The sequence below is a fragment of the Heterocephalus glaber genome, unplaced genomic scaffold (genome assembly GCF_053883595.1).
Source record: "Heterocephalus glaber isolate CG9 unplaced genomic scaffold, H.glaber_assembly_v1.0 deba00001463, whole genome shotgun sequence".
Classification (NCBI taxonomy): Eukaryota; Metazoa; Chordata; class Mammalia; order Rodentia; family Bathyergidae; genus Heterocephalus; species Heterocephalus glaber.
Genome location: NW_028258310.1, coordinates 4,827,632 through 4,853,953, shown reverse-complemented (window position 1 = coordinate 4,853,953; position 26,322 = coordinate 4,827,632). Strand labels below are relative to the sequence as shown.

At 38.8% G+C, this 26,322-nt stretch overlaps 1 protein-coding gene across 8 annotated transcripts in view; it reads right to left on the bottom strand.

The window, feature by feature from the left end:
- Positions 1-3,658: 3,658 nt before the first annotated feature.
- Gramd2b (GRAM domain containing 2B) overlaps positions 3,659-26,322 on the bottom strand; it is a 111,797-nt gene continuing 89,133 nt past the window's right edge. For all 8 annotated transcript variants that reach the window (XM_004854461.3, XM_087180535.1, XM_087180534.1 and 5 more), the window contains 6 exons: positions 23,811-23,922; positions 23,180-23,302; positions 22,362-22,449; positions 17,599-17,703; positions 8,559-8,652; positions 3,659-4,886 (listed from right to left, as the gene is read on the bottom strand). In XM_004854461.3, coding sequence (XP_004854518.2) covers positions 4,845-4,886; positions 8,559-8,652; positions 17,599-17,703; positions 22,362-22,449; positions 23,180-23,302; positions 23,811-23,922 — 564 coding nt within the window. In that variant the 3' untranslated portion in view covers positions 3,659-4,844. The remainder of the gene's footprint in view (positions 4,887-8,558; positions 8,653-17,598; positions 17,704-22,361; positions 22,450-23,179; positions 23,303-23,810; positions 23,923-26,322) is intronic.

The window sequence follows — 26,322 nt, the reverse complement described above, 5'->3', positions numbered from 1 at the left end:
GCAGTTCAAAGTTTTAAAAGCCTTGTCATGACTTTTTTCTTTTTGTTGGATTCTCCCGCTTTGTGTTTAATTTGTCACGCCCAATGGATTCATTCTGCTGGGTTTCCTGGGTTTGTGATCCTCATTGTGTTTTCCTAGGATATTGTCTAAAATTTTTTGGAGTGCCGGTTTGGTATTCATGAAGTTCCTGAGGTGTTCTTTATCATGAAAGTATCTTATTTCTCCATCAATTTTGAAAGATAGTTTTTCAGGGTACATCAATCAGGGTTGGAGGCTGTTTTCCTTTAGGGCTTGAAATACATCACTCCAAGCTCTTCTTGCCTTGAGGGTTTGCATTGAGAAGTCTGCTGTGATTCTGATGGGCTTTCCTTTGTATGTGATTTATTTCTTTTCTCTCACTGCTTGTAGAATTTTGTTCTTCTGTTGGATTTCTGGAATCCTAACTATTATATGCCTATGTGTAGATTTTTTTTGATTAAGGCTAGCTGGAGTCCTATATGCCTCACTTATCTGTATGTCAAGTTCTTTTCCCCTGTTTGGAAGTTTTCTACCATCACTTCTGTAAACAGTTTTTTTGTATGTCATCTGCACTCTCTCCTCTTTCTTCATTGACTCCAGTCAGTCTTATGTTATTCTTCTTTGCATCGTCTAGCAGCTGGTGGATTGATTTCTCGTGTTCCCTTACAATTTTAAAGCAATTTTTCTTTTCCTCCTCACTAATTACCATCTTATCTTCTATATGTGAAATTCTATCCTCACATTGGTTCATTCTGCTGTGCAGACTTTTGATGGAGTTTTTAATTTCCTGGAAATCTGTTTGCATCTGTTTTTTGGATTTCATTTGTTTCCTATGTTGGGATACCATCATGTTCCTCAGATCCTCTATTTTTTTATCTGTGTCCTCTCTAGATTTATTAATCATGTCTTGTACCATGTGCAAAATCTTTGCTGTTATCTGAGTAATTATTTCTGATTTCATTTTTCCCAGATCCTCTTTTGTTGCCAGTTCAGAGGGTCCAGGTGGTTGAGTATCAGAGTGTTCCATCTCATTTCCCTTTGGGGTTGCTATAGGTGATCTGGGACTGTTTTTGAGGCTTGCTTATGTGTTTTCTCATTTCCACGGGCTTGGGGGGGGTGTGCTTCTGGCACCCATGTGGCTCACCTTCTCTGCCCTAGGAGCTTGGGATGGCAGCAGGGAGCTTCCTTCCGGGTTCTGGGACTGGCTGAGCTTCTCTGCCCTAAGAGCTTGGGATGGCGGTAGGGGAGCTTCCTTCTGGGTGCTGGGACCGGCTCACCTTCTCTGCTCTAGGAGCCTGGGATGGAGGCGGGGGAGCTTCCTTCTGGGTGCTGGGACCGGCTGAGCTTCTCTGCCCTAGGAGCCTGGGATGGAGGCGGGGAGCCTCCTTCTGGGTACTGGGACCCGCTGAGCTTCTCTCCTTATTTACACTTTCAATTTTCCAGTGAGTTCATAGGTGTCTACACTGGGCAGATGAGCAGTGTCCTGAGCATGCAGTTCATGGCCTGCAACCTGCTTCTTGTGACTGGGATCACACAGGAGAATCAGGAACATTGATTCTTACCTTGGCTGGAATGGACTGGGCTGTGGTGAGAGGACTCTGGCTGCCGCATGGACATGGACATGGTGAGCAAGTTACTGACAGACTGTGAAAGAGCCCTCCCCAGAAGCAGCCTCATTGTCACAGGACTCAGTCAGGGCCAGGGCATGGCGCAATGATTCCTGGACTCAAGATGAGCACTAGGGTGCTCTGAGGTCAGTGGCACGTTCCCAGAGGACCCTTGGGACCCTGTGGGCAAGCACCTTCCCATTTTTGTCTTGTCCTCCTGTCAGTGTGCTTACTGAGGGCAGTTGCCAAGTGCCCTCCACAGCACCCCTAGACACCCTCAGTTGGGCCACCCTTGAGGAGGCAAGTGGGGACAGAACTGGCAAAGGGAGGGATAATCCTTTTCCTGAATGGTAGAGCCAGGATTTTTTATTACTGTTATTGTGATGATGATTATTATTGCAAAGAGGAAACCTAGCACTGGCAGAGGGGAACATCTCTGCTTTTGTCTTCAGGTTTGACTCCTGGCACTGGCTGTGATACTTGGGATTTTGAGCTTCAGGGAATTCAGAGATTTTGGTGGCTCAGTGTATCAGGAGAAAGGGAAATCTTGGGTGCACGTTGAGCACACCAAACAGCATGTTTATGGAAGTCAGAGGGTGAGTTGACTGAGAACACTGGGCTCTCTTGCAATTATGGTGGGAAAGATTCTTTCTTGGCTGCACTTCTATCAGTAATTCTCTCCCCTGAAAAGAAAGATTATGGTAGGAGGGGCTGCAGCTTAGTGGTAGCACATTTGCCTAGCATGTGGGAGGCCCTGGGTTTATTCCCCAGTACCACCAAAAAAAAAAAAAAAAGATTATGGTTAATAATTTGGAGGGCTGGGAATGTAGCTCAGTGGCACAGCATCTGCCTAACAAGCGCAAGTCTCTGAGTTCAATTCCCAGTACCAAATAAAAGAAAAAAAAAGAATTATTTGAAGTCATAAGATAGAATTAGTAATAGATTTCAGAGTGTTAACCAGAGGTTAGCATTTCCACTCTCTCTCCTGCAGTGAGCGCATCATGACGTGAATCCTGAGTGCGCATGCACATGTCAAACTGTGCCCTGAGGGTAAAGCAAGTTCTAATGTATGGGGAAAGGATTAAATATTTGTTTTCCGAAAAGTTATTTTGTGTTTTGTTTTCTATTAAAATGTATTTAGTTTCAAAAAAAAAAAGATAACTGCTCACTATACAACATCCATAGGATACAGAAAAGGTGTGTGTGTGTATGAGTCCATGTGTATGTGTTTACACACACACGTATGTAGGGTTCTCTTCATAAAACTGGATCATACCACAACTTTGTACTCTTTCAATGTGATTTCCTGTTTTATTTTTGATGATTTTATTTGACAGTCCAGTTCTAAATAGCAACATCATTTAACTGTTCTGCTATTGGATAAGGCTTCAGAGAATGTTCTTATATATAAAACTTTGACTCCATCTCTGATTATTGCTTTAGGATAAATTCCTAGCTGGCAGATCATCAACTGTGAAAATTGAACTTTTTAAGGCTTTCCACACAATTACTAAATTATTCTCCATAGGCAGCCAACTCACTCTGATTCCTTGAATATAAAGCACTCATATATTGAACTTTTATAAAACTGGACAGATATAAAGGTATTTTTTTTTCATAAAAGTATTTTTAAAAAATAACAAGTATGGTACCTGTTATGTCTAACAAACTATGTGCTTTAGTTGCATTGTCATATGTAATACTCATAATATTTTTCATTGGTACTTTCAGCCTTGGCTTTATCAATAAAATGGGGGGTAAATGGCCAAAGGACTTGCCTGGGGTCCCATAACTCATTAAATGTGGAATTAAACCTAGGAATCAAGCATTGGTTTTCTGATTACAAAGTTCATTTTCTTTTCCTGATACCACTGTAACCCAAGATCTTAAATCATTTTTGAGTTTTGAAATAAATATTTGGGAAGAAAAAGTATGAAGTTGGAAGTAGTGGAGTGGAGGTGGGGAAGGCATTAAAAAGCACAGTAAATCATAGTTAAAAGATTTACAAACTGACTAAACACAGTGCTGCAGAGTATTTTAACCATTGAGTATTTACTAAAAGCCAGTGGTGCACCAGGCACAGTTGTCCAGTAGGCTAACAAATACAAATGATGTAACCAATTCACTTATTAGCTTATCTGATTAAACAAAATACATTTCATAGAAATGATTATAAAATGCATTACAGATAGAAATAGAATATATTTTATACTTACAGATCTTATGGTACCCTAAATAATTATTAACAAAACCCAGTCAAATCATACAGTGAATAAAGTTAGCAAACCACCAATTATTTATTTTAGTCCGCAAAGGAGAAAGGCATACAACTGTCATGCTGAAATAACTTGCAGCATCCAATACAGATTTCCTGTTTCAAAATGGCTCACATGGTCCACCTACAATCTTAAAAATTCGGTGTTCTTCATCCTTTATTAAATCACTATTACAAATTTTGGCTTAAAGATTAGTTTTGGTTTCAAAGTAAGTTTAATTTAGTATTTCAGTCTTATGCCTCACAGATTCTTGACCTGAGGTGGGTGAGAATCTCTCCAATTATGTATTAATCACAGGAACAAAACCAAACCAAACATAAATGGGATAGTTTAACCCACTTTGCTTGACATTCTTACTCAAACTGAACAGAGAGGTTAAGATATATAGGCAGATGACTTAAACAGAAGATAAAAGCTGAAAGAAAGAACAGAATGTTATTTGTGTGCAGCAAGTCTGTCTATTGAGAGGCATTTATTGCCATTTTGGAGACTTATGGCTGATTCTTTAAAGGATCACATGCAGATCATGGGTATATGATGTATCCCTTAGTTTCAGTGTTTTGTAAGAAGGATGTAAATGAGTGAAAAACAGGGTGGGAAGGACTAAACAGGCCTGGAGTGGAGTGTTTACCGACACAATCAATCACAGACACCGCTGAACCATAATCATTCCAGAGTGTTCGCCAGGCCCTCTCTGAGACATCTAGAGATGGTTCTGTTTTCTTCAGACGCCAGCAGCAGAAACTTCCTCAGAGAGACAGATCAACTTTTATTGCACAAGAAGCAAAGTGATTCCCCTTCCCCTTTTCCTGAGCTGGAGACCTCCGTGTCTGGGTTCTCATCCACTCGCACCTCTGACCAGCAGGGGGCGCTCACCAGGATGCCTCAGGAGCACCTTCTTCCAAAAAACGTGAGGTATTAGTTGACGCCAGCAATCTGGCTGTCAGTCATTATTCTCTAGCAGCTTCTGTAAGTTGTTTTGTATCTTGAAATAATGAAAGAGAAGCTTCTGTTAGGAAACAATGGCATATCTTAAGGCATATCTGCGGCAGCCTGTATAATGCTTGAGATTAACCTCTCTTGAATAAAAAGCTACACAATGGTTAAGCTTAAATCAGGCAAACATACTTTTTCAAGGACTAGAAGTCTAACAATCTACTTCAAAATGAAAAAAAGATAGAAATAAAAAAGGGGTGGGACAAAGATGAAAATGTCAATAAAGACAGAGCAATGAGGAGAGAAAGAACAAGCAATGGCAGCACCAGGTGTGACCCATATACATTCAGAGACAACAGGAAATTGGACTTTTACAGAACCCACTTGATGGTTTCAGCTTGAAATATGCTGCATCATGATGATTACCATCCATGATTATCAACCATGTCACATGTTTGGACCTGAAGACTACAGTCCAGTGCTGGGCATTAAAAATCCTCTCAGTAAATGGCTGCTGAAAAAATGAGTTGTAAAGAATTCAGAACAAGGATATCCTAACAACCAATATTACGATGGGAGTAGAGAACCCCATGAATCAAAGGAAAAAATATATTCTGCTGTGATCAGTTCACGCTGAAACTTAATGCTATCATATGTTAATGGCATTTTGAGGTGAGGCCTTCACCCATGGTTCACTTGTGCTTTTATAAGAAGGGAAGAGACACCCATGCCAGCAATCTGGCTCTGCCTCATCACGTGAGGCCTTATGCTGTCTCAGAACTCTGCAGTCCTCACCAGCCAGTAGGCCTTTACTAGACATGGCCCCTCAATCCTGGACCTTCCAGCCTCTAGAACTGCAAGCTAATCAAAATTTCACTCTTTATCAATTACTCAGACTGTGGTTCAATTGTAGCAACAGAAAATGGCCCAAGATATCTTATGTAACGGAAGAGCTGTGATGTCCTGCAGGCACACTCATGGTAAGCAAAGAGAAGGGGCTCTAATATGTGTGTGCCAGGATGCTCACCTTAACCACACACCACCCACAGGCAGGTTCTATACATGAAACTGAGGGCTAGAGAGGCTACCTCACATGAGGAGTTACACAGGTAGGAAGTGGCAGAGTAGGAATAAGAAGTCTGACTCTAGAATGTATGCTCTTTCTCCTATTCCACCCCACCATTAATATGACTTCCAGGACTTAGAAAACAATTATTTCCTTCTTTATTCACAACAAGCACTCCCCCTTCCCCTATTCTTGCTTCACAGCTTCCTTGACTATACCTCAGGACAGATGGTAAGAGCAAAAACAGGTCTGTGAAGGTAGGAAAGGAAAAGAAACAAGAGACTGATACTCAAAAAACAAGAGACTGATACTCAAAGACAATTAAAAAGACCAAAACACCCTAAAGTCAAACAAAGAATGTAAACGGGATTTACAGAAGAAAACCCAAAGGGCCAACAAATATAAGATTTTAATTTCAGTAACAATTAGAAAAATCCAAAGAAAATTCATACTGATATTGAATTTCATATTACAAACTGGTAATCAGGGCCCTGAATGGACCTGGGGATTGTCAAGGGTAAAAGAATTTCAGCAGACATTTGAGGTTAGACATCATAGAATTTTGCCAACAAATTAGTCAATCAGTTAGTGAAATGGGAAGGAGGCAAAAATTGTTTTTAGACTTCCAATGGTATTACTGTCAGGGAAGTGATACCATAGACAGAAACGGGAGTTATAACCAGGAACAGATCACGACCAGGCCCTGAAGGAAAATAGAAAGAATTGCTGATATCATGTAAAAAAAGCCAACTTGTGCCTCAGACTTTTCCCCAGCATGTAGCTGCTATTTTACACCCAAGCAGTGTTGTGTAATTGCTGATTGCCTCTATGGAAGGGGCAGACTAATCAAAGAGCGGGAGTGTAACCTGGTAACTCTTCAATACTTAGATTCCTTTGAGAAATGTGTGTATAAACCTGTACAATTGGACCCCAAACCAGTTTTTACTGATTCTGCTTTAGGATGAAGGTTTTCCCCATTGGTATCACTGAAGGTCCCCCGGATGTCCAGCTGGGCTTGGTCTGTTGTAAACAAGTCCTGCTGTGTTTGGCCAGGCCTGGCAGAATAGTGGGAAGAAATACAGGAGAAGGAAGTAAGATTCTGTGTGTTTCTTATCCACAGAATAGCATTTGCACGTCAGAGCGAACAGTCTGAAAACTATGGCACCTGTTCTTTAGGTCAGAATGAAAGCCAACATTAGTTCTTCTAAAAAAAAAACTTCAATTCTCAAAGCCTAATGTTTTAGAAAGAAAAACATTTTTTTAGTAGCTAACCCATACCTTGTTTAGATTGATTTTGGATTTAAAAGAGAAAAGTTTCCATGTTTGCCCATAGATCAATATGAATTATCTGTTGTGACTTAATTTAGAACAGGAGGTTGGAAATACCTTTGCTGTCAGCTCTTAGTTATTAATACCCAGATAACATTTAGTGTAGGACAACACAGATAATTTTGTTCATTTGTGTTTCATATTTCTTCTCATAACAATACTACTATGTAAAGCTACCAAATACTATTATGTAAAGTGATGTAGTTCTGGTCAAATACTTGATTGTTCACACCTTTCCTTTGGGATTAGGGTAAAAAACAAATAGCTATCAGAAGGGAAGAGAGACATGTTGAAAGGAGAAGAAAATAAGGGCTGTTAATTAGTTTTAATTTTTTTTTCCCCTGTGGTACTGGGGATCGAACTCAGGACCTTGGGCTTGCAAGGCAGGCATGGCACCACTGAGCTAAATCCCTGGCCCAATTAGGTTTTATTCTGGGATATTTCTTACATGCTTATCTTTTTCCCCTTGTTCACCCTATCACCTTCTAAGAATGCCACAAGCTAAGAACAGATTTGCCCTAGGAAGAGACTTTAAGGAGTTACATTTCTTGTCTTATCCACAAGGCCTAAGGCTGAATTCTGAGAAGCAGTAAAATGGGTAGATCTATCTATCTGTCTGTCTGTCTATCTATCTATCTTTTATCATCTATCATCTTTCTTTTTGTACTAAAGATTGAACCCAGGACCTCTGTGTACTAAGCACATCTTGTAGCCTTGATCTATACTCTGACCTCCAAGCAGAGGGCTCTTAGGCACAACTCTGTAGTAAAACAGACCTGGTTCAATTTCCAATTCCCCAGTCCAGTCAATTTTCTAGCTATGTCATCTTTAGGGAAGTACTTTGAGACTTTGCTCTTTCTCTGTCAGATAGAAAGAATGACACCTGTCTCCCAGGGTTGTAACAGGGACTGAATGCAGTGTTTTATGTATGGTAAGAACTGGCCTGGGTGGAATTAGAGTTGTGCTGTTTGGCTGGGTCTCTAGTCCCCAGGTCACTCTCTAATGTGCCCCTCTACTGAGCCCTGGTGTCAGGAGTTACTTATCACTGGTCTCTATGGTACACAGAAATATGTCTAATCATGGAGGAAACACAAAAGACAGACCACCAGGGCCATGTATTATGAAGGAAAAAAAATGAGATTAAAACCCATTTCTTTATGGAAATAAAAATATTTTTTCACATTTATGATGCACATGTCCTCTCCGCTAGCCAGGTTTGGTCATTTAGATTGCTGAAGAAAGTGTTCTGAGTGTGTCAACCCTGGGCTACAGCAATCCACAGGAAGGAGCATGAGTGCCCTCATACACAGGGATGAAGCAAGTCACCTTTTCTAATTTTACTATGTTAGCTGTGAGCTCTTGGCAGAGGACCTCCACATTTAAATGCACTTGTGATCTCAGGCCAGATGGTGTTGTCTGTCTGTAAGAGCAAAAAGAAAATTACCATGGGTAGGATAGCAATACAAGAAGTGGAATGAGCACATTTTAAATTCAAATAGAGAACTAGGCTCTCTATAACCAAAGAGTGAGCACTTCACTTGTTAACAACAGAAAGGCCCTGTAGTGATCTACGACTTCAGATGGGATGTTCAGGGGATTCATTCTGAAAAGCTCAGCTGGAAAACTCTTAAGCCATTTCTGTTCAAGTGGACAAGTTGTACCTTGGCTTCCACACAAAAATCAAGACAATTACTCTCAAACATGTGGTTAGACCTAACATCCTCTCCATTGCCAGCACAAAATCCACTCTGAAGAATTATTGCTCTTCTCAGTTATGCAAATTTTTTTAAGGGGAGGAAGAAGCCTTTTATGTTAGAACTTTTAGAAAGTTAGAAATACCTTTATCTATTTAATCATATTTCCACTGAAGTATGAGACTTGTTCCTTCCTTAAGACTTACCATATAAATATAATTGCCCTTGTCTCATAAACTGAGAGATGTAGTCAGTACTTACCATTGGACTGTTTATGGCATGGGCTTCTACTCTAGGGTCTTGTACAAGCTAACACTGTGGAGATCTAGAGAACACAGTAAGTACATTTCCTGGAGAAGTAGTCTACAGTTATTTTTCAAATTTTCAGGATAAGGTTAAAAATTATGGTCTGTATTATCTCTACATTTCCTGGTTGTGATTTCATTTCAGCTGTTGGAGTTTTGGATGGCAGTGTCTGGTCTGTTGGTTATGGGGTTCACTTTTGAGATAGACACATTAGTAAATTATTGATGATTATCTAAATTTTAAGAAAGATGTCTATTTGCTAGTATTGAAATAAATAGTGTGCTTTCTATCCTTACTTCATGGAAACACAATCTAAACCCTTCTTTTCTAGATGAGGGATCTGAGACCCAGAAAGCAAACTTATCAACCCGACATTCTGAGGAGCAGCTGTGTTCTAGGGATCTGGACCAGGAATATGAGGAGCAGCACTCCCTGAAAAGCCTGCAGTCTGTCTGTGTTAACCAAGCTGGTAATATGGAGGGGCTCAAAAAGATGGTTCTTCAGCAAACGAAGAATCAGATTACATGTGCGGATTTAGCTGCCTGAGCAGCATAGATGGATCACTGGACAAAGGACCTGGGAAGCTCAGGTCCTCGGACAGTGCTGTATCAACAGACCTTCCCTTTATGTTGTTCTCTGACCTCATGGCATATGTCACCTTTGTGACTTTTCCTGTAAAGCGTTCTTTTTTGGATTGTACTTCCTCCTGGGCCAACGGCTTCAGAGTAGAATAAATATTCCATTTGTTAATGGAATTTCCCCCTCACCACCACCAAGTTAATTGATAGCAGGATACGAGGTTTTTTTTGTTTTGTTTTGTTTTGTTTGTATTAAATTCTTTTATTGGTACATTGTAGATATACAACACAATTACATTTCTCATTGGGAATTGTACCTTTATATAATGCACCCTGGTTTTATTTTTTCCCCATTCCTAGCCCTCCCTTCACACCCTCGACCCTTCCCTATTTACAAAGACTTTATTTCCATTTTTTCCATTTCTCAGCATTTTTTCCTTTCCCTTCTTTCCTTTCACCTGCCCCTCCCACTACCCCTACCCCTTTGGACCTTTTCTTCCTATTTTACATTATTGATTATTCATTCTAATCATTGGTACATTTTAAGTATGTAATATAATGACATTCATCATTGGAAATTTGCACATTTACATAGTCTCTCTTGGTTCTTATTTTTCACCCTTGCCCAGCCCTCCCTTCAACCCCTCCAGTCCTCCCCATTTACAAAGATTTTGTTCCTATTTTTCCATTTTCTCATATTAATCCCATTCCCTTCTATCCTTTCCCCTAGCCCTCCCACTTCCTTCCCCTTTGCCCCTTTTCTTCCTATTTCACATTACCTATTATACATTTAGTCCTTATTTACACTTACAGTTTCTCACACCAGAGAAACTATTCGGTATTTACACGTGTGTCCTATTTATTTCACTTAAGAGTATTCCCTCAATGTGCATCCACTTAGCTAAAAATGTCTCTAATTTCTCATTTTTTATGGCTGAGTAGTACTCCATTTTATTTTTAAAAACCCCACATTTTCTTTATCCAGTCTCCAGTTGATGGGCATTTGGGCTGTTTCCAAGCTTTAGCTATTACAAACTGTGCTGCTATGAACATGGACGCACATATATCACTGTGGTGTGATTCTTTTAATTCTTTGGGGAAGCTCCCAGCAGTGGAATAGCGGGGTCAAATGGGATTTCCAGTCCTAGTTCTTTGAGGTATCTCCATACTGATTTCCACAGTGCTTGCACCAGTCTACACTCCCACCAGCAGTGGAGCAGGGTTCCTCTTTGCCCACAGCCCCGCCAGCATTGGTTATTGGTTGATTTCATGATAGCAGCCATTCTTTCTGGAGTGAAGTGGAATCTCAGTGTTGTTTTCATTTGCATCTCTCGAATGACCAGTGATGTTGAACAGTTTTTCATGTATTTATTTGCTATTTCTACTTCCTTGTCTGAGAAATGTCTGCTCATTTCAGATGCCCATTTTTGGATTGGGTCTTTAAATTTGGGAGGTCTGATCTTTTTAAGTTCTTTATAGATTCGAGATAATAGACCTTTGTCTGAGGAATAGTAGGTGAAGATTTTTTCCCACATTGTGGATTGTCTCTTCACACTGCTGGTGGTTTCTCTTGCTGTGCAGAAGCTTTTCAATAAGAAGAGATCCCATTTGGTGATTGTTTGTGCTAGTTCACGGGCAACTGAGGTTTTGTTCATAAAATCCTTTCCTACACCGATGTCTTCAAGGGTTCTACCTAACCTCTGTTCCAACTGATTCAGACTTTCTATTTTGATATTTAGATCTTTAATCCATTTTGATTTTAATTTAGTGCATGGTGAGAGATACAGGTCTAGTTTTAATCTTTGGCAAGTTGAAGGCCAATTTTTCCAGCACCATTTATTAAAGAGGCTATCTTTCTTCCAGTGAGGGTGTTTGGCTCCTTTGTTGAAGATGAGATGGCTGAGTGTGTCTGGGGTTGTTTCTGCATCTTCTAATCTGTTGGACTGGTCCTCAAGTCTGTTTCTTTGCCAGTACCATGCTGTTTTTATCACAGTAGCTTTGTAGTAGAGTTGCAGGTTGGGGATTGTGATACCCCCTGCCATGTCTCTGTTACCTAGAATTGCTCTTGCTATTCTGGGTCTCTTCTTGTTCCAAATAAATTTTTGGATTGTTTTCTTGAGGTCTATGAAGTATGCTGGTGGGATCTCACTTGGAATTGCATTAAATCTATATAGCAGTTTTGGAAGTATGGCCATTTTCACTATATTAATCCTTCCTACCCAGGAGCAGGGGATGTCTGTCCATTTTCTGATATCATCTTCAATCTCTCTTTTCAGAGTGCTATAGTTTTCAGAGAAGAGGTCTTTGATTTCTTTTGTTAGGATGATTCCTAGGTATTTCAGTTTTTTGGATGCCATTGTGAAAGGAATTATTTGCCCTATTTCTCGCTCAGTGAGTCTGTCATCGGTGTAGAGGAAAGGTATTGATTTTTGTGTGTTGACCTTGTAACCAGCTACTTGACTGAATTTGGTTATTAAGTCTAGAAGACTTTTGGTGGAGTTCTTGGGGTCTTCTATATAGAGTATCATGTCATCTCCAAATAATGACAATTTGACTTCTTCCTTACCTATCTTTATTCCTTTAATTTCTTTCTCTTGTCTAATTGCCGTGGCTAATGTTTTCAGAACTATATTGAATAAGAGTGGTGATAGTGGACATCCTTATCTTGTTCCTGATTTTAGTGTGAAGGATTTCAGTTTTTGACCATTTAGTATGACATTGGCTGTTGGTTTTTCATAGATGGCTTCTATCAGTTTGAGGTAGAGACCATCTATTCCAATTTTTTGTAGGGTTTTTATCATAAATGCATGTTGGATTTTGTCAAATGCTTTTTCTGCGTCTATGGAGATAATCATATGGTTTTTGTCCTTGGCTCTATTGATATAGTGTATTACATTAATTGATTTTCATATATTGAACCATCCCTGCATCCCTGGGATGAATCTGACTTGATCAGGGTGTATGATCTTCTTGATGATCTTCTGCATTGTTTGCCAGTATCTTATTAAGGATTTTTACATCTATGTTCATTAGTGAGATTGGCCTATAGTTCTCTTTTTCAGTTGGGTCTTTCTGTGCTTTGGGGATCAAGGTGATGCTTGCTTCCAGGAAGGAATTTGGGAGTATTGCTTCCCTTTCAATTTCACTGAAGAGTTTCAACAGTAGTGGCAGCAGTTCCTCTCTAAATGTCTTGTAGAATGCAGCAGTGAAGCCATCAGGGCCTGGGCTTTTCTTAGTTGATAAGTTTTTAATTACATTTTCAATTTCATTGGTTGATACTGAGTTCAGAATTTTTAGGTCTTCTTCGTTCAACTCTGGTAATTCATATGTGTCTAGGAATCTGTCCATTTCTTCTGTGTTGTCCATCTTATTGGCGTATAAGTTCTGGAAGTAGGTATTGATGATCCTCTGGATTTCTGCTGGGTCTGTTATCATTTCACCCTTTTCATTCCTAATTGCATGGATTTGGGCCTTTTCTTTCCTTTTTCTGACAAGGTTGGCTAAAGGTTTGTCAATTTTGTTGATTCTTTCAAAGAACCAACTCTTGGCTTCATTGATTTTTTTGTATCATTCTCTTAGTCTCCATTGCATTGATTTCTCGTCTGATCTTTATAATTTCTTCCCTTGTATGAGCTTTGGGGTTGTCCTGCTCTTCTTTTTCTAGAAGCTTGAGGTTCAGCATCAGGTTGTTTAATTGGCCTCATTCTGTTTTCCTAATATGCATATTCACTGCTATGAATTTCCCTCACAAGACTGCTTTCATTGTATCCCATAGATTGCAATATGTTGTATTGTCATTGTCATTTAATTGAAGGAACTGTCTGATTTCTTCTTTAATTTCCTCTGTGACCCATTGGTTATTCAGAAGTGTGTTGTTCAATTTCCATGTGTTTATGAAATTTTTTGAGTTTCTTTTCCTATGGATCTCCAATTTCATTGCACTATGGTCTGATAATATAGAGGGGATAACTTCAATTCCTTTGCACTTACTTAAACATGTTCTATGTGTGAGTATGTGGTCTATTTTGGAGAATGACCCATGTGCAGCTGAGAAGAATGTGTATTCTGATTTTGTGGGGTGGAAGACCCTGTAAACATCTGTTAAGTTCATTTGTTCAAGACTTCGATTGAGTTCTAGTATTTCATTACTTATTTTTAGTCTAGTTGATCTACCTATTTGTGATAGTGGGGTGTTGAGGTCCCCCACTAAAATTGTATTAGTGCATATATGACTTTTCATGTCCATTAGTATTTGTTTTATATAGTTGAGTGCACTAGTGTTTGGTGCATAGATATTTATGATTGTCATCTCTTCCTCTTGGATTCTTCCCTTTACAAGGATGTAGTGTCCTTTTTTGTCTGTCTTAATCAGTGTTGGTTTGAAATCTACTTGATCTGCCAAGAGGATAGCTACTCCTGCTTTTTTTCAGGTTCCTGTCACATGCAGTATTGTTTTCCACCCTTTATCTTTCAGTCTGTGAGTTTCCTTTTGAATTAAGTGTGTTTCTTGTATGCAGGATATTGTTGGATTTTGCTTCTTGACCCATTCTTCCAGTCTATTTCTTTTGATTGGTGAATTGAGACCATTAACGTTGATGGTTATAACTGAAACATATCGACTTGTCATTGCCATGACTTTTTCTTTTTGTTGGGTTCTCCCCCTTTCCATTTAATTTCTTGTCATGCCAGATGGGTTCATTCTGCTTTGCTTCCTGGGGTTGTGATCCTCAATGTCTGTTCCTAGGATATTGTGTAAAATTCTTTGGAGTGCTGGTTTTGTATTCATGAAGTTCTTAAGGTGCTCTTTGTCATGAAAGTATCTTATTGCTCCATCCAATTTGAAAGATAGTTTTTCAGGGTACATCAATCTGGGTTGGAGGCTGTTTTCTTTTAGGGTTTGGAATATGTCACTCCAAGCTCTTCTTGCCTTGATGGTTTGTGTTGAGAAGTCTGCTGTGATTCTGATGGGCTTTCCTTTGTATGTGATTTGTTTCTTTTCTCTGACTGCTTGGAGAACTTTGTTCTTCTGTTGTGTTTCTGGAATCTTAACAATTATATGCCTATGTGTAGATTTTTTTTGATCAAGGCTATTTGGAGTCCTATATGCCTCACTTATCTGTATGTCAAACTCTTTTCCCCTGCTTGGGAAGTTTTCTGCCATTATTTCTGTGAAGAGATTTTTTATGTCATCTCCACTCTCTCCTGTTTCTTCATTGAGCCCAATCAGTCTTATGTTATTCTTTTTTGCATCATCTAGCAGCTGCTGGATTGATTTCTCATGTTCCCTTATAATTTTGAAGCAATTTTTCTTTTCCTGGTCACTAATTGCAATCTTATCTTCTATATCTGAAATTCTGTCCTCACATTGGCTCATTCTGCTGTGTAGACTTTCCATGGAGTTTTTCATGTCCTGGAAATCTATTTGCATCTGTTTTACGGATTCCATTTGTTCCCTATGTTGGGATTCCATCATGTTCCTCAGCTCCTCTCTAGATTTATTAATCATGTCTTACACTAGGAGCACAATTTCTGCTGTTAATCTGAGAAATTATTTCTGATTTCATTTTTTCCAGATCCCCTTTTGTTGCCAGTTCAGTGGGTCCAGGTGGTTGAGTATCAGAGTGTTCCATCTCATTTCCCTTTGGGGTTGCTGTAGGTGATCTGGAAGTCTGATTTTGAGACTTATTTACATGTTTTCTCATTTCAACTGGGGCGGGGGGCTGTTAGCGCCTGCACGGATTACCTCCTCTGAGCTTGCTGAGGTGGGACAGGGGCCGGGAGCAGTGGTAGGGATGGTGACCCAAAATTCCTTTCCTGTGGGCTGGGAGCAGCTGGAGGGATGGTGGCCGGGAAACCCCTTCCTCTGGACCAGGAGCAGTGGGATGGTGGCTCAGAAGCCCCTCCCTTTGGGCCGGGAGCAGCGGGAGGGATGGTGGCCCGGAAGCCCCTTCCTCTGGACCAGGAGCAGTGGGACGACGGCTCAGAAGCCCCTACCTCTGGGCCAGGAACAGTGGGTCTCAGTTCCTTGGTTTGGTGGTCTGGTGTCCTCTGTGTCTTTGTAGTTTGGAATCAGGTGGCTGCCTGTCTGCAGCGGGGTGATTCGGCGTCTTCTGCGTGACTCAGGACTTAGGTAGGGAGTGCACAGACCTGCCTGTCTCCAGCGGGCTGATTCGGCGTGTTCCGTGTGGCTCAGGAGCTCGGTAGGGCATGGGCAGACCTGCCTGTCTGCAGCGGGGTGATTCGGCATTTTCTGTGCGACCAGGTTTTTTTTTTTTTTTAATAAAACCACATCCTTATGTGATAGCAAACTGACAATCTGCAATAATCTGCACTCACCTCTTACCTCTAATTGTATTAACACTTAAAGAAGATGGGAGAGTGAGGGCAGGGTATAAATCCGTTTCAAACTATGCATTAGGTTTTCAGATTTTATTTGTTTCAAATGTGTATTTATGGTTCCAAATTAACCTGTCTGCCAATGTACATGTAAGCTGCAGAACAAGGCCTTTGGGTAATGTAGGCAGAAAAATAAAAAAGGTCCCGAATGGCGTCAAACAGTAGTTCTTACTGTGCAGACCCCCGACCAGCACATCAGCATCACCAGGGAACCCCCCATGAATTACATCAGACCTTCTGGGGTGGGTCCTGCAGTCTGTTCTAACATGCCCTCCAGATGATTCTGATGCAAATTTAGTTTTGAGAGCCACTGATAGGCTGGGAAACTCATGGTCTTTGCAGTTATGTAGACCTGCATTTGAATACTGGTTTTACTACATATTGTGAGACGTTAAGCTAAATTTTTTTTTTTTTTGAGACATAGTCTAGCTATTTCAGGCAGGCTGGCCTCAAACTTGAGGTGATCCTCCTGCTTCAGCCTCCTGAGTGCTGGAATTACAGGCATGTGTCACTATGCCTGGCTTAATTATTTGAGTCTGTTTCCTCATTTGTAAATGAGAATAGCAGCTGTTATAAGGGAATGATGAAACTATAATGAGGGAAAATTGCTGGTGTTTGTACATGTATGTATCAATTCCAAGAGTCTCTGGCATAAGGTAAGTTTTCTATATAGGTTTTAAAAGGAACTAAAAGTATGCTTTCTATTGAATTTTATTTTTTTGGGGGGGGTACCAGGGATTGAACTTGGGACCTTACGTTTGCAAGGCAGGTGGCGGAACCACTGAGCTAAATCCCCAGCTAAATGTATGCTTTCTAAGATGAGATAAAGATTTTATTTTACTTTTTAGGCAGTGTGCCAAAATCCTCATGTAAATGGGTTTAAAGGAAAGGATATTATTTGTTCTTTCTCTGAATAGATTTAATTAGGTCAGGCATATTAAAAATGTGACTGATGAAAAGTCTTCACAGACATAGTCACATGAATCTTTATAGTGGTCAAAAGTTTTGTAAGTAAATATGCAGAGTTATTTATGCTGAATTGTGCTGAATTAATTGAATTGGTTCTTTTCTATGAGTCAACTCACTCACTACCATTTTTATAAAGATAAATTGATATGGTTCAATGAAATAGGCCAAGGTCCCAACTGCATCTTAGGGTGGGAGAGCAAGATAATGTACAATTAGGTGTGTTCCTTGCCTAACTACCAGTGACACTGTAGCAGCAGGGTTAGGTTGTTCACCTCTAGGCCCCTCCTACCTCTTCACTTTCCACATATACACTTAACTGATGGTTTCATACAGAGTGTATTCTCAGTTAATGTTTGCTAAGCTTGGTTCAACTATTAAGAACATCCGAACAGCAGGCGATAGCAGGGTAGGGAGCCATCTTACCCAGAACTGTGGGTCTCCATGATGGAGGTTAGTGGTCCCAGCCGCTCCTCCAGAGCATTGATTCTGTATCTCATGTAGAAGGTCGAAATGATTAGTGCACAGACCCTGGAAACGGATATAGAGAAATTTTCAACAGGTTAACAGCCAGGATCTGATGTTCAAAAAACAAAAATAGCAGAGCCAATGTCATATGTTTGAGGTATTTTCCAAAATAACTTGGCTGAAGACAATTTTAAAAGATCTTTTAAAAAATAGGCTGATACTTGTCATAAAACTTTGCAACCAAAACACTTAAAATTTCATAGCCTAAGTCCCTCAATTCACAAATAATAGTCATTATAATAGGACCATGATAGGCCAGACCCAGGCTGGATTAGTAGGCCAGGCTTTCTTTTCTTCCTAGTCTGCCCTCCTGATGCAGGAGCCTGGGCACAGAAGGCCTAGCCTCACTCTCTGGTGACTCACAAATTCCTTGATTTTTCTGGAAAGCAGACTGCGTATATCCCTGTCTGTGGGGGGAACAGCCTAGAATGGGGTCAGGCATTTTTCGGAAAAGCAACTGGTTACAGACTGGAGGCTGATGGAAGGTTAAAAAAAGGCAGCATCCAGTTTTCAGTAAAAGGGTATGACATTTTGAAGATGTCTTGGCTTCACTGCCCAGGACAACAAAGAGAAGAAAAATATATAGCAAGAAAAAGGTGTTTCATAATTTACAAAACAATTTCCGAACTAATAATATTCTCTCATAACTTAGTACTCTGTGGAATAGGGCATAATTATTATTCTTTTCCCCATTAAGTTTATTGGTACATTTTAGGTATAAAATACAGTTATATTTGTCACTGGGATCTTGTACCATTATATGAGTATCTTGGTTCTTATTTTATTCCCCTCCCCCTGCCCTTTACCCCCTCCACCCTTCCCTATTTGCAAAGACTTTATTTCCATTTTTTCCTTTTCTCATATTTTTTCTTTTCCCTTCTTTCCTTTCCCCTACCCCTCCCACTTCCCCTGCTGCTTTAGACCTTTTCTTCCTATTACACAATATCAAGTATACATTTTTAAAATTACAATATTAAGATCTAGGAGACATTACTACAGATTTTACAGAATTTAAAAGGATATAGAAAGCATATTACAAAAATCTTTTTTGAAATAAATTTGACAACTTCTAAGAAGTACCTTGGAAGATAAATTAATGAAACTAACTCTGGAGGAAATATAAAATTTGTACAGCACCTATTAAAGAAAGTATATTCCTAGCTTGAAAACTTACCTATATGACAACAGCAGGCTCATAAACATTTTAACTGATAAATTATATCAAACAATTAAAGCAGAAAAAAGAAGGAACACTTCTCCCCTCATTTTAGGAACTCAACATTGTGCTAATCTCCTAAAACTGGATAAAGATAATAGAAGAAAAAAGTATGAACATAGATAGAAATTTGTTTAACAAAACAAACTATTAGAAGTCAGATCTGGCAGGATGTAGAAAGTGGTTTTATTATAGGGATAGCACTGTTGGTTCAGCATTGGAAGATCCACCCCCAAAAGTCATCATTTTAACAGAGGAAAGGAAAAAACCATATGATCCTGCCAGTAGTTGGAGAAAAAGTACTGGACTAAATTCTACAGCTGTTCATGGTAAAAGCTTTCAGGAGACTAGAAGTAGAATAGAACCTTCTCAACAGATCAATGACATGTACTCCATACTTCCAGCAAAAACACCTTTTATGAATGGAGAAGATACAATGCTTTCTCTCTAAAGCACAGATATGCCTACTCTTCATCTGTCCATTAAACTTTGAAACCTAGGCCCAAACCAAAATAGTCTGTCAATAAAATGACACAATTAGGATAGGATTGGCAATATAGAAGTAAAATCTTTATATGTAGATGAAATGATCATCTACAGAGAAAATACTAAGGAATCTCTAGGAGTCCCTAGAACTTGTATTTGAATTTAGCAGGAATAGAAAACACAAAGTATATATAAAAATTCAGGTCTATGTATACTTGCTATAAATGAAGAATTGGATATTGAAATTTAAAAGTTATGTAGGAGTACAAAGGACCTAGGAAAGTAAAAAGAAAAAAAACCAGTGTTGGAAGACATTTAGTACCTAATTATAAGACTTCTTCTAAAGCTACAGTAATCAAGGCAGTGTTGGTGTAAGGAAAGACACAGATCATTGGAATAAAACAGAGAATCTAGAAGTAGAACCACACACATATGGTCCACTGATTTTTGAAAGATTATTTAACACTAACATTTTATAGAACATAAATTCAATTCAAGAGCTGAGGAAAAGACAGTGTTTTCAGCAAATGGTACTAGAACACCTAGTATCCATATATAAAAAGCCAACCTGAACCCTTTATTTCCATACATAAAAATAACTTGAAAGGATCTATGAACCTAAATATGAAAGCCTAAAAGTATAAAACTTTAAGAAGAAATTATAAGGAAAAATGTTTATGAATTTAGGGTAGGCAAGAATTTCCTAGGATATAAAAAATATGATTTACAAAAGAAAAAAACTGATAAATGAGATTCCATCAGGTAGTCCTTAAACAGACCATATTTATAATGCTTATAACCTATGACCAGAATATATAAAGAACTCTTACAGCTCATTAATAGACAACCCAATTAAAAAGTAGACACAAGATGATAACTAGCCAGTACAGCACAAGGAAAGGCGTGCAAGTCTAGAATCAGAAAAACACTAATCAGTACAATAACAAGATTGAATTATACACTCATTAGGGAGATGAAGTTAAAAGTTTAAAAGAACAAATGTCAGCTTAGGTGTGAACCAGTTAGAACTTTCTAATACTGCTAATGTGAATGTAAAATGATAAAACCATTTTGGAAAACAATATAGAAATTTCTTGTATTACTGTTAATAACCAACAGTCCTGTTCTTAAGTTTTTAATTGAGAGGAATGAAAACACATGTTCACAATAGATTTGTACATAAAAGTTGAGTATCCCTTATCCAAAACTCTTGTGACCAGAGTGTTTCAGATTTTCGTTTGAAATTCACTTGATCTGCAAAGAGAATAGCTACTTCTGCTTTTTTTTTGTTCCTGTCATATGGAATATTGTTTTTCACCCTTTAACTTTCAGACTATGAGTTTCCTTTTGAATTAAATGTTTCTTGTATGCTGCATATCGTTAGATCTTGCTTCTTGACCCATTCTGCCAGTCTATTTCTTTTGATTGATGAATTGAGACCATTAACATTGATGGTTATAACTGATATGTATTGACTTATCATTGTCATGACTTTTTCTTTCTGTTGGATTCACCCCTTTGCATTCAATTTCTTGTTGTGCCCTATGGATTCATTCTGCTGGGCTTCCTCGGGTTGTGATCCTGATTGTCTGTCTCTAGGATATTGTCTAAAAGTTTCTGGAGTGCTGGTTTGGTATTCATGAAGTTCCTAAGGTGCTCTTTGTCATGAAAGTATCTTATTTCTCCATCAATTTTGAAAGATAGTTTTGCAAGGTACATCAATCTGGGTTGGAGGCTGTTTTCCTTTAGGGCTTGGAATACATCATTCCAAGCTCTTCTTGCCTCGAGGTTTTGCATTGAGAAGTCTGCTGTGATTCTGATGGGCTATCCTTTGTATGTGATTTGTTATTTTCTCTAACTGCTTGTAGAATTTTGTTCTTCTGTTGGGTTTCTGGAATCTTAACTATTATATGCCTATGTGTAGATTATTTTCATCAAGGCTAGTTGGAGTCCTATATGTCTCACTTATGTATGTCAAGTTCTTTTCCCCTCCTTGGGAAGTTTTCTGCCATCACATCTGTGAATTTTTTTTTTTATGTCATTTGCACTCTCTCCTGTTTCTTCATTGACTCAAATCAGTCTTATGTTATTCTTCTTTGCATTGTCTAGCAGCTGCTGGATTGATTTCTCGTGGTCCCTTACAATTTTAAAGCAATTTTTCTTTTCCTGGTCACTGAATTGCAATCTTATCTTATATATCTGAAATTCTGTCCTCACATTGGCTCATTCTGCTGCATAGACTTTCAGTGGAGTTTTTAATTTCCTGGAAATCTGTTTGTATCTGTTTTATGGATGCCATTTGTTTCCTATGTTGGGATTCCATCATGTTCCTGTGCTCTTCTCTAGAGTTATTAATTGTGTCTTGCACTATGAGCACAATCTCTGCTGTTATCTGAGAAATTATTTCTGTTTTCATTTTTTCCAGATCCTCTTTTGTTGCCAGTTGAGGGAGTCCAGGTGGTTGAGTATCAGAGTGTTCCATCTCGTTTCCCTTTGGGGTTGCTGTAGGTGATCTGGAAGTCTGATTTTGAGACTTGTTTATGTGACTTCTCATTTCGAATGGGGGGTGGGAGGTGTTGCTTCTGGTGCCCACATGGCTCACCTCCTTTGTGCTGGAGGGGTGGTAAGGTGGCCCGGAAGCCTCCTCTTGTGGACTGGGAGTGGCTCCCCTCCTCTGTGCTGATGGAGGTGGTACAGTGGCCCGGAAGGCTCCTCTTGTGTTCTGGGTGCAGCTTACCTCCTCTGTGCTTGCAGGCAGGGCATAATTATTATAAAAAATGACCTACATCTAAAGAAAAACAAAACAAAACAAAGTAGGAAACAGAAACTGCCAACGACTATATTTGAGTCACATTAGAAACATTTGAGGTTTACAATGGCTCATGGTAACGTGAACAGGTCTCCCTTTAGGGAACTGAATCATTCATGTAAGTCATGCGTAGTAAATATATTTACTTACACAATTGCGTAGAATATAAGAATATGGTGGAGAGTCAGATATTTCTGAGACTTGACTTTATGCAAGATTCCAATTGTTTCTGACTGACCTGTTGGGTGGAAACCCGAAAGCAATAGTTTAACACCATATACATTTTCTTCACCTAGCCATGTGCCAAGAAGGAAGAGGTACCTGAGATAGATAACCATTCTCAGGTCAAAGAAATTAGAAAATATTAACTGAAGCCATCCACGTGTCATTTTAAGCAATAGTTTCAATTCTTCTCAACACAATTTATTCAATACATATTTACTGCAGGTCTTTTCTATGTTGAGTATTGCGTTGAATTCAATGGAGAGCGATATTAATACCATCTTTGCTCTTAATCTAGTCTAACACGTTACTAGTTACTACAATAATTATTAAATAAAGAAATAATTAGTAAATAAAGAAATAATTCAGTAATTTGAGTTTTATCACTAATTTTTATTCCTTTTTTTTTTTTGGTACCGGGGATCGAACTTGGGACCTTGTGCTTGCGAGGCAGGCGCCGGAACCACTGAGCTAAATCCCTGGTCCTTGTCACCAATTTTTAGATCATAATCTCAAAGTATTCACAATATTGAAGTGACCTCCATAAAGGTTAATCCTGTGTATCTCCCATAGTAAACTGGACTGGGTACTTTTTGTGTAATGAATAAGTGAGAGCTAATATGCAAAGACCTACAATGAGGAGAAAGGGAAGGGAATATGAAAGGCAGTCATAAGTGAAACATTGGGGTATTTAAAAAGTTACAAACAGAAATTCCTTCCTCTTCAAAAAAAATTCTGTTTCTTACCATGTGCAGGGAGACTCTTGGCTTTTCCTTCAGACACTCTGTTCACATGGGTATCTGCCTGAGCTGGTTTCACTTCTGCCTTGGAGACATTCAGAACAGTCTGGGATTCAGTCACATGGAAATCTACCATGCCAAAAAGAGGCTGGTTCAGTTTTCTTCTCAATGCATTGAAAAACATAAGACCAGCCGCAGTGCAAATCAGGCCTTTAATCTGCATAATGACCAAGTAAATAAATGGATCTTCTCATAAATTGGTTGAGGTGGTTGGGGATTGAAATCCAATCTCAAGCAAGTAAGTGATGATATAAGGGTACCCCACCAACATCTAAACATTCAGCTATAGCAATTAATATGGTTACTGAAATAAAAAGGAAGAAAATACTACATGTTGATCTCTCTCAACCATCCTAATACTAAGTCTATTTAAGAGACATTTGTTAAGTGTCTACAAGGAAATTAATTTTTACCACATATGTAATTCCTTTCCCTTGAGCTTTAAAGTTATCCATTTTCCAGATTTATTTTACAACTCTTAACTAGGAACACAAGGTAGGCTTTTGTTTTTAAGGGGGCAGAGTAGGAGTGTTCTGTAGAAATTAAACTGTAGTCAAGGTACAAACATTTCCCACACCTCGAGAGTTCTCAGATTCAGGAGTCTGGGAACCAGAGCTGCTGTATCCTTCCATATCTTTCCTTCTTTGTCCAATGACTCCATCCAGATCTGAAAACTCATCATTGAAATCCTGAAGGTAGACAATAAAGAAAAGAGAAGCCAATTCTTCCTTACCAAACAGGCAGGCCTTTGTAACCCTTGTTCCTCTTAGACTTGACCCATTAAATACAGACAGAAAGGATTACCCCCACTACAGGGATTTTCCTAACTGATCCGCATATCCGGTTGCTAAAACTGAGTTTCTTCTGGGTGGTTAGAATTCTGTCTACAAACAGTGACCAAATTGTTTCAAACAACCAATGTCCAGAAAAGAAACTGGAATGCTGTTGACTTAAAAGCATCCAGTGTAACCCTGGAGAAGACTCATTAGCACTTTGTAATGAGAGAAACCAAGTGGCACACACATACAGAAGAGAAACAAGTAGGAAGCTCTAAGGGAGTTTGCATATGTAGACAAAGAGAAATACCTCTTTAGCATTTAAAGAGGTACTGGAAACAGAAAAGGGAGAATGGCTTTTGCAAATCAGACCATAAAAATAAAATTTCACCTCTTTTTCTTCCCACAACTAGATCAGAATGGTCAGTGATATTGCATTTAAATTAAATAAGATGATAAGAAGGGAAAAATCAAATGTTTTACTTTGTATTCTACTGGCTCTTCCAAAATACTTAAGAACTAAAGAGACAAGTGGACTCATTAAAAATGTCCCAATGAAGGTATAATTAGGCTGAGCTTTTAACAATTTAGTTAGCCGCCAAATGAAGAAGAAATTCATCTTACAAGCAAATTACCAAACTTTCACCTTGAACTTCCCATCTTTTGGTCATCTCTACATTCATTTCAATTTCATATAAGAATTTATAGGGGGATGCAAAATTGAAAATTTTAAATCTCTTCAATTTCATCATGACTTATTGAATACCTACGATGTATTAGCAGCATGCAGATCTTACATGCATGATGTATTCACTCTTCACAGCCACACCCTGAGGTTGGTATTTTAGTAGCTGAAGAAACTGAGAGCAATGAAAGAGCTGGCCCAATGACACAAGTCAGCCGGAGCTCAGACTGGAACCAGGTTTGCTGGATTCCAAATCGTATGTATTGAAGTATATTATGTACTGCTTCCCAAAGCTTTTTTAAAAGATAGATTCTTTAAAACTTGAGATAAAATCCAATACAATCCAGTGGTTTTTAGAATATTCATAATGTTGTCCATCAATGACTAATATCTTATTCCAGAATATTTCCATCATTTCCAAAAGAACTCTGTACCCAGCAGCAGTCACTACCCATTTTTCCCTTACCCCATTTCTTATTATCAACTAATTTGCTTTCTGTATGTATAGATTTGCCTATTTGAAATGTTTTATAGACATTTGGGTCTGACTTACAACTTCTTAACTCTGTAATGGTGTGAAAGCAGTACATAATAGAAACCATATGTCAAATTTTGAATTTTGATCTTTTTCTGGGCTAGCAATATGCCCTACAATATTTTCCTGTGATGCTTCTGGGTGGTAGCCAGGAGCAGGGGCTCCCAGGTAGCTGTGTGGTCATGATGGGGAACAATTAGTGCTCTAGGGTGTAGTGTGTTGTTAAACTCTGATGTTCAGTAGGTAAAGTACATTTTAAACTTATGACATTTTCAATTTATGATGGTTTATTGGGATGGAAACCCAATCCATAAGTTGAGGAGCATCTGAGAATGTAATCATGCAATATAGAGCCTTTTGTGTCTGGCTTCTTTCACTTAGCATGTTTTGAGGTCCATTCATGTGGTAGCATGTATCATTACTTCATTTCCTTTTTACAGCCAAATAATATTCCATTATATGTATATACCACATTCTAGTAAATCCATTCATCAGTTAAAGTACATTAGGAACCCCCCCCCCACTCTCTCTCTCCCTTTTAGGTTATTATGAATAACACTGCTATGAAATTCTTATATAAGAGGTGTGGACATGTTTTTCAATTCCACTACTTTTTGAAATGGAGATCTGTAGGAGATGCTGCTTCACTACAGGTAAACATTTAACAATAATCAATTTTGGAATAATCACTTAATGTAATCAATTTGGGAATAATCAGTGCTATGGTTAGAATTCTTGTGGGAAAACATTATGCTCTGTTATAGCCACAAATCTTGTACAAATGAGGAGCTGCTTCCCACTGGAGATTTACCTTTCAGTCAACAAAGCGTAAAAGATTTAAACAATCTCCACCTGTTGCTAGAGCCTTATAGCTTTCTTTCTTGGTTTGTTGGGGCAGAGTCTCACTATGTAGCCCAGGCTGGCCTCGAATTCATGATCCTTCTGCCTCAGCCTTTGGAGTGCTGAGATTATAGATGTGTACCACCATACCTGGCTATATCTTTCTTGTTCTGTTTTTTAGTTATTTCTGAGTTTGTCTCATTTGCTTTCCTAAGCTATGAAGTCTTTGAAGGTGAGAATCAGTTTTGATTTT